Here is an 8,279-nt window from a genome sequence, read left to right on the forward strand (position 1 = left end):
TACAGAACCTGGCCAACAGGGGTGCCCGGCTGGCTTAGTCCGCAGAGCATGTGACTCTGGATCTTGGGGTCATGAGTTCAAGCCCCAGGTTTGGTACAGCGATTATAAGCAAATGAACAAACTTCTGGGTGGGTGGGGGAACGGGCCAGGAGTTGAGCCAGCATCATTGCCTGAGCCCCTCTCCCCAGTGTCAGGATGAGGGTTCTGCCATTGTCACAGAACCAGCAGCTTCCAGACCTGGTCGCCCTTGGGCTCCAGCGTGGTGGCATGTGGCCTGGAACCACAAGGCTGGGCTGTCTGGGCCGCCTCGCAGCTCTCAGCGGGGCCGGTGCAGACCAGGCAGCCATGCCATCCTGCAGAGCGGTTTTCCTTCCCTTCAAACTGGGCTGATCGATGAGGGAGCAGAAGCCTGTCTGAAGACACAGGAGCTGACACTCTACAACCTTCCCCCCCCAACTCCCACGCCTGGGTGGGACTAGTGTGACATTCCTCCAGAAAGCTCCCAATTATCTTAATGTTAATACCTTTGTAGAGGGGTAAACAACCTTAACTTGACAGTGGCAAGGCCTCTTTAGCAGTATCTTGTAGGTTCCCTTTAGCGTTATCTTGTAGGTCCTCTTTGATGTGGGGAACAAAGGCAGAAGAAAAATTATTAAATTTCTTTACTGTCGGGGCACCTGGGTGGCTCAGTGGGTTAAAGCCTCTGCCTTTGGCTCAGTCATGGTCTCAGGGGCCTGAGATCGAGCCCCACATCATCGGGCTCTCTGCTCAGAAGGAGCCTGCTTCCCCCTTTCTCTCTGCCTGCCTCTGCCTACTTGTGATCTCTGTCAAATAAATAAAATCTTTAAAAAAAAATTCCTTTCTAACTACAGCCCACTGACAAGTCCTTGAAATAGGCGGAGTGACATTCCTCCAGGGACACAACTGCCTCAATGTTAAAACTCTGCTAAGGGCAAAAGGCAAACCTAGCCTGACTGACACACATCCCACCCCAGGTCTACTTTACCATATAAAAATTCCTTTGGTGGGGCGCCTGAGTGGCTCAGTGGGTTAAAGCCTCTGCCTTCAGCTCAGGTCATGATCCCAGAGTCCTGGGATCCAGCCCAGCATCGTGCTTTCTGCTCAGCGGGGAGCCTGCTTCCCTTCCTTTCTCTCTGCCTACTTGTGATCTCTGTCAACTAAATAAATAAAATCTTAAAAAAAAAAATTCCTTTGGAAACTTCCTTTTATCTCTAACCCCTCCAAGATACGTGTTGACAATCATCCCCAAGCATATGGCCCACTGATATACATCTGAAGGGTCTTATGACTAAGACTTTAACCCCCTCCCAACTTGAAAGGATCATGGGCCACTCCTCACAACCCCAGGCATCTCTTTCTGCTCATGGGACCGTGCTTTTCACACCAAATACGTCTTTAGAATTTTCTTGGGGGCCATCTCCATGCCCCATCCCACCCAATTTCACTTATATTCGAAAACCACATTGATAACATCGTGTGCTAATGCAGCAGGGACAGGAAGCCAACGTCCATCATCGGGCATTTGCCCTGTGCCAGGCATTGAACTTGAATTGCTTCTCAGGTCTCATGTAATCTTCTCAGACAGCCCTCTGATAGGCTATGTGCTCTCAAACCCTGCCTTGTATAGGTACATAAACCAAAGGCTCAGAGAGGTCAGTTCACACGCACCAGGACACACAGCTCTGAACCCCATCTCTTTCTAGCTCCTGAGAGCCGTCGAGGAGCCCATGATTCTTCCCTCCACCTCCCTCTCTGCCGCCAGCTACCACGGCACCCATCAGTCCTCCCTTGCCTCTTTCCCCCTGGTTTCGTTGATTTTTCCTCTTCTGAGTACCTAGTGTGTGCTGGGGCTCCCTGGGTTGGGAGCCGTTGGGAGGGCTGTGACTGGGTTTCTTTCATCAGCCTCCAGCTCCCTCCCATGCAAATGGAGGGAAAGGAGGGGGAGCCTGCGGGAGTTGGTGGCAACCTCCCCTTCCACCGCGCCCCTCCCCACCAACACACACACAGAAGGCTGGTCCAGAGGCAGCAGAGGCAGCTGCCTTTATTAGGGGCCACGTCCGGGCTGCCCTTAGTCGAAAGCCAGACACCTAATTTTCATGTCCCCATCAGCCGACAGGTACTCGATGGCCTCCAGGTTGAGGCGGTTGGGGAACTTGAAGGAGTATCCATCCGGCAGCTTGATGGTCAGGTCGGCATTATCGAAGGAGACGCACACCTGGAGGATGGAGAGGGGCAGGGAGTGGCAGGGGCCCTGAATCGGGAGCCTGGGCTCTGCGGTCACAGCTGGCCTGCAGGTCCCAGGACACAGGCTCCCTGGGAGAGGGGCTGGTGCTCACCGGCCTGATCACAGCAGGGGAGGGGAGAGAGGGGACAGGGGATGGGAGGGAGGGCAGGGTGGGATCTAGGTCTGTAGCTGCTAAGGACTGCTCTGCCAGCCACCCCTCGCCCCTGGCCCCAGGCCCCAGCCCACCTCCATGGGGCTCCCAGGCAGGAAGGGGAAGTTAGACTCTCGAAGCTCCTCGCCCCAGGCCCCTTCGCTTCTGCTGTTACACACGATGGTGTTGACGTCCCCGTGCGCTTCGAAGCGGGGGTTGAAGTGCAGGCACAGGTTGTTGCCATCTTTGCCCAGGTTCAGGGCGAAGCTGCGGGGAGCAGGGGGCACTGAGACCTTTGCAGCCGGCCGCAGTCCCCCCTCGGACTGCCCAGTCCAGGCCACCAGCTGGGGGAGCAGGGAGGAGGCTCTAGTTCTGGCCCTGCCGCCTCCTGGCTGTGTGACCTTGAGCAAGTCCCTGCCCTTCTCTGGGCCTCAGTCTCCTCATCTGCCCCATGGGGGCTGTCCAGGAGGAATCGCTAAGGGTCTGACTGTGCGGATGGCCAAGCCCAGACTCTTACAGACATGACTTTGTGTCCCTCTGGTCACGGACCAACAGACCTCCTCCGCACGGTGACCTCTGGGAGGGCGCATGTCCTGTCTGCCTTGTGTATCTCTGTGCTCCTGGTGCCCAGCAGGACAGCCCGCGGTAGGTGCTCAAGAGCGGGGGTGGGGTGGGGGGTGGGGGGGGTGGCTAGCAAACCCATCATCATCATCCAAAACGCATTTGCTAAGTGGAGAGAAGAGCGTTATGTCTCTCGGAGGGTTTGGTAGGCATGAAAAGCATAAAGCACACGATGTGTGCGGCTCTTTCTAAGATCAGCTGGTCAGCGTCACGGTCACCGGTCACCGAGCGACCCAGCATCTCACTTTCTCCACACAACCACCTCCCCAAGCAGGGAACTGACAACTGATTGGAGCGCAGTGCAGTGCAGTGCGGTGGGTTGACGGGTCCAAGGTCACACGGCTGCGGAGAGACTAGGCAGCTTGGAAGAAGGGCTGAAGGAGTGAAAGTTTGAGTGAGTGAAGAGGGTGGGGGCAAGAGGAGAGGACCTCCTAGAACCAGCAGGGGAGCGGACCAGCAGGGGAGCGGCGCCCCCATTCCCTCTCCCAGGCCCCCAGGGACCTCGGCTCCCGCCCACAGTGGGGGCGGGGCAGGCAAGGTAGAGGCCGAGGCTGCAGCTGGTTTAGCTTAGGAGGCTCCAGCGGGGAGGGATGGGGGCGACTGTAGTGGGGGCATCCAGACCCCGCGCGGAGGAAGTGACTCACCCAGAGAACGCGGCTGCCGTTAACCCCCTCGCCGCGGGAGGGAGGTGCGGGGCCTCCGTCACACAGGAGGCGGCAGGGCCAGAACTAGAGTCTCCCGGCTCAGTGAGTCCCCCAGCTGGTGGTCTGGACTGGGCAGTCTGACCGGGGACTCCACGCCCCTCCCAGAGCGGGGCCCGCTCCGCCGCCCCGCTCCGCCGGGTTCCGCAGCCCGGGCCCCTGCGGCCTGCTACCCCAACCTTCACCCTCTCACCTCTTGGCTTCGGGGGCCACCTCGCCCTGCACTCTGAGGCACTGCCCAGGTTTGAGATTCAGGTTGCTGGCGATCAGACCCTGCAACGAGGAGACCCACCCAGCGGGGTTAGAGGACACAGTGCGGGAGGGGGAGGGGCGGGGGCGTGCCCGCCCTGGATCCTCTGGCCCCGCCCGCGGGAAGCCTGGGGAATCTGGAGCAAGTTCTAGACTCTCTTTCTCCGTGTGGTCCCGGATAAGTCGCTGCTCCCAGCCGGGTCCATTTCCTGTCTGTTACCACTGCCGAGGTTGTGGAAGGCAAGATCTAGAAGTTTTTGCGATTCAGCTTGGGGATTTTAGATTCAGAGCGGCTTGGGAGGTGAGATGATATGTTCCATTCCTTCATTTAATAGATGGATGGAGAGAATCGGACTCAGAATGAGTGACACTGCGACTGGGTGGCAAAGAAAGGCACCTGGGTTGGCCCCCCTGCTGGAGAAGAGGCAACCCGGGGCTGGGAGATCCCCCACCGTCCCCTTCAAGCCCCTCCGTACAGAAAGGCGCAGGGGTTGGAGAGGAGACCCCTAAGGGGCGCAGCCAGGCTCCTGTGCAGAAGGAAGAGTGAGCGGCCAAGGGCCAGACTCGGTAGCCCGGCCAGCTCAGCAATATTAAGATTGACCGCACAGGCTAACTGGTGTGAGTGGTTCCTTCTGCTACAAACTTGAACCCCTTTCCTTGGGGCCTGCAGAAGATTCTAGCCTCCTTCTCTTCCCTTTAGCACCCCATCTGCAGGCATGGAGAATGTGTGTGTGGAGGGGGATGGGAATTACCCAGCCCCCACCTGACTACCCTGCACAGAACCACCCTCCACCCACTAACCCAAGCAGGCGCCCTCTCGGGCAGCCGGTCAAATCTTGGCGACTTTTCAGAGCTCTCTAGAGCAGAGGATGACTCTGCCCTGGCCCAGTGACTGGGGACAGCTGCAGGGGGGGAAGGGACAGGAGGCTCTCTGGGGTGAAGGAGGGGGAAGGGACAGCAGGCTGGGTGTCATCAAAGTCAACACCCCACCAGTTTGCCACACCCTTCTCTCTCCCAGTATCGGAGTGCTGCAGACTGTCAAACCCTGGCGGAAATAACTGTGCTGTCAGACCCCGGAGGAACTCAGATAATTCTTAGGCCAGGAAGGGCCTTTAGGGGCCATGGCGCCCACCCCCATTTTACAGACGCGGCCACTGAGGCACAGCAAAGAGAAGGTACTCGGTCAAAGCCACACCCCAGGGACTAAAACTCAGATCTTCATCTACCCCCCCCCTCCCCCAGCTGTCTGCCCCCCCACCATCCCTGGGCATTGGGACGGGATCCCCACACTCACACAAGCCATGACTGAGGACCAGAGGATGTTCCCGCGGAATGCCTGCCACACCAGCTGTCTCAAGACTCAAGGGGAGAGGTGGGACCCTGGGCCGCTCCCACCCTTTTAACGGGACCGGGCTCCGGTAAGTCCCGCCCCCTAGAATCCCAGCCAATTGTAAGGCAGGACAGGGATGGGGGCCCACTGGAGGCGGGGTCAATGGAATTTTGAAGACTTTCTGGAGCAGAGGTGACCAATCAGAGTGGCAAGCCCCCCCCCCACCGTCTTCCTTAACCACTCCCCCAGGGTCCAGGCTCCACCTTCCATTCCCCTTCATCCCTCCCCACCCCCACCAAAAAAATTGTGCTGTGGCAGGGATTGGGGGTGGGGGGAGCCAGTGGAAAATAGTTTGAGGATGAGTTAGGCACTAGAGTTGGCGGGAAGGGGGCCTAGGGCCAGCAGGCCGAGCTCAGGGGCTACCCAGAGAAGATGGCTGAAGGGATCCAGGGTCCCTCAGCGGATTAGAACTGGGGTTCATGTGGCTGCTCCCTGCAGGGACCAGGGCGTGGCCTGCACTGCAGGCCTCTGCAGAGGGCCCGGGACCTTGAACCACAAGGCCCTGGCCCCACCCGGGCCTCCCCGGAAGCTGGGATTGTGGCTGCTGCTGGCGCTCCTCATTTAGCGCTAAAGAAAGCCTGGGCCGGGTGCCAGGCCTCAGGCTTCATGCCTCAGCCCTCCTGAGGGGCCTGCTGCGGAGCCTCCAAGGGCTCCTGCCTGACAGCGTCAGGCCTGAGTCAGGCCTGAGAGGGGGCCCCGGGGTGGGCCAGGCCAGGAGGGGTTGGGTGTCTGGCTCTTGCCCCCTTCCCTTCCACTCCTCTTCACATCTCTCTCTCCAAGGCTAGGCCCGGGCTTTCCCTTCTCTGTTCATTTTTTTTTTTTTAAGATTTTTAATTTATTTATTTGACACAGAGAGAGAGATCACAAGTAGTCAGAGAGGTAGGCAGAGAGAGAGGGGGAAGCAGGCTCCCCGCCGTGCAGAGAGCCCCATGCGGGGCTCGATCCCAGGACCCTGGGATCATGACCAGAGCTGAAGTCAGACGCTCAACCAACGGAGCCACCCAGGTGCCCCCGAGGTGGGTCTTGCAGGATGGGTGAAGAGCTGGCATTCCAGCATGAGCAAAGGCTCAGACGTGAGAAAGCGCACTTCTGGGGAACAGGGAGCATCTGGGCACTGCTGAAGTTTCGGGTATGCTGGGGAAGTCCGGGCATGAGATGGGAGGCCGACAGCATCTGGATCAGGAAGGGCCTCATTCCAGGGGCTGGGCCATTATTTTAACGGAGGGTGCTGGGGAGCCATGTGTAACTGTCCCTCAGAATAATGTATTACTTAAAATAGGACCTGATGAAGTCCCAGAACCTAAGTCAGGTTCGGTGGGGTGAGGAGGTTCGGAGCCGACGACTAAAGAAAGAATTCTTAAGACGTCGTTGGTGCAAAATGGTGGTTTATTAAAGCACGGGGAAGGACCCGTGGGCAGGAAGAGCTGCTGCCCCGGGTTGTGAGGGTCGGCATGTTATATACCCCACGGTTGGGGGGAGGTGGTGAAGGGATGGGAGATTTCAACAGAGTTCTCACATGTTAGGGAGGGCCTACAAGGTGCTGGGTGGGGGAGGCCTTGCCCTTATGGCTTGATCAATGTCGTCCTTAGGTCAGGCATTAACATCAAGATTGTTGGGAGATTCTTGGTGCAGTGTTATGATCCTGCTGTCATTTACATTCCCTTCTACCTCAGTCTCCTCCAGTTTACGGTGGGGAGGGAGACATTAGGGCTTCAGGAACCAAGAGTTCTTTGCCTCTGGAAATTTGTGCTATTGATAAGGTAATCTCCCTATTTAGGTCTCTAGGACATCTGTAGAGCAAGGGAGATTCCTGTTCTGCAGGATTGCGATCTCCGCAAGTTAACTATTTATCGTTTTATGGCAATCAGGGGTGCCTGAGGAATGCTACACATATGGAGGGGAGTGGGTGAAGAGGGGGTGCAAGGCGCCAGCTTTTGCTTTGTCCTCAGCCAACCTCCTGCTCCTTCATCAGGACCCATGAGAAATTATACTAGTTACGAGCATGTTTAGATATGGCCTTAAGAAAACCATGGACAGGCAACAGGTCTTTGGGGGAGAGGACAATATCCATCCTTGAGGCCGAGTGGCCAGGATGCCCGACCTGCTCAGGGCAGATGCCGCCTGCTGCATTTTTCCGTTAGAGCACCTGTGGCTAATCAGATGCTCCCTCTGAATGTGCTGCTCAAATACAAACTTTATGCTGCTTGGCCAGATATATTTTGCCTTCCTTCTTATTTATCTATGAGGCAGATGATTAATGTACACCCTTCTTCAGCTCCTTTGTGGGAGCTGTCTATGTCTAATAAATACGGGACTGAGGAGTTGTTCCGGGCGACAGTCATTTCTCCTGTCGCCCCCTGCTCCCTCTCTCTTTTTCTTTTTTCAGATTTATTTATTTATTTGACAGACAGAGATCCCAAGTAGGCAGAGAGGCAGGCAGAGAGAGGAGGGGGAAGCAGGCTCCCTACCGAGCAGAGAGCCCCATGCGGGGCTTGATCCCAGGACCCCAGGACCATGACCTGAGCTGAAGGCAGAGGCTTTAACCCACTGAGCTACCCAGGTGCCTCCCCTCTCTCTTGTACCTGACTTGTTCATGCCTCGTTCTTCTCCCGTGTGCCGTCAGGAAGCGGCAGCCATGGAAGGTTGTAGGGAAGGTAAGTACTGAGAGCAGACGTGGGGTGCGGGGAAGATCGCTGGAGCAACAGAACTGAGCGTGGGTGGGTTAGAGGGGTGCTCACCTCATAGCCAGGAACTAGGAGAGAGGGGTGTGGGGAGCACTGGGCAAGGTGGGGGCGCTTGTTAGGAGACTTGACACCGGGACCTCCTTCTGCACATTGCCCTCTCCCTTCCGAAACTGCCAGCACTGAAGAGGGAGGAAGATGTGGACCAGGAGGGACTCACATCTGGAAGCCAGGTCCTCCA

General features: G+C 57.3%; 1 protein-coding gene across 2 annotated transcripts; it reads right to left on the bottom strand.

Moving 5' to 3' along the window:
• Positions 1-2,031: 2,031 nt before the first annotated feature.
• Positions 2,032-5,592, bottom strand: LGALS1 (galectin 1). 2 transcript variants are annotated; one of them, XM_082740170.1, is made up of 4 exons: positions 5,262-5,370; positions 3,912-3,991; positions 2,492-2,663; positions 2,032-2,236 (listed from the first exon to the last, which is right to left on the bottom strand). In XM_082740170.1, exons 1-4 carry the CDS (start codon positions 5,268-5,270, stop codon positions 2,090-2,092), a joined length of 408 nt encoding a protein of 135 aa, XP_082596296.1. In that variant the 5' UTR covers positions 5,271-5,370; the 3' UTR covers positions 2,032-2,089. The 2 variants fall into 2 exon arrangements, with proteins under 2 accessions (XP_082596296.1, XP_082596295.1); XM_082740169.1 differs by lacking the exon at positions 2,492-2,663 and having other exon boundaries at positions 5,262-5,592.
• Between the last annotated feature and the right edge of the window lie 2,687 nt (positions 5,593-8,279).

Source organism: Mustela nivalis (assembly GCF_964662115.1).
Source record: "Mustela nivalis genome assembly, chromosome: 7".
In the NCBI taxonomy this organism is placed as follows: Eukaryota; Metazoa; Chordata; class Mammalia; order Carnivora; family Mustelidae; genus Mustela; species Mustela nivalis.

Bases quoted from the DNA above. Each gene is read 5' to 3' on its own strand.
- LGALS1 (XM_082740169.1), bottom strand. From the start codon at position 5,577: ATGAAGGGGAATGGAAGGTGGAGCCTGGACCCTGGGGGAGTGGTTAAG. The intron at 3,992-5,261 runs GTGAGTGTGGGG...TCCTCGTTGCAG, and splicing joins GGTCCTCAGTCATGGCTTGT to GGTCTGATCGCCAGCAACCT. The intron at 2,237-3,911 runs GTGAGAGGGTGA...TCCATCCTCCAG, and splicing joins GTGGCCCCCGAAGCCAAGAG to GTGTGCGTCTCCTTCGATAA.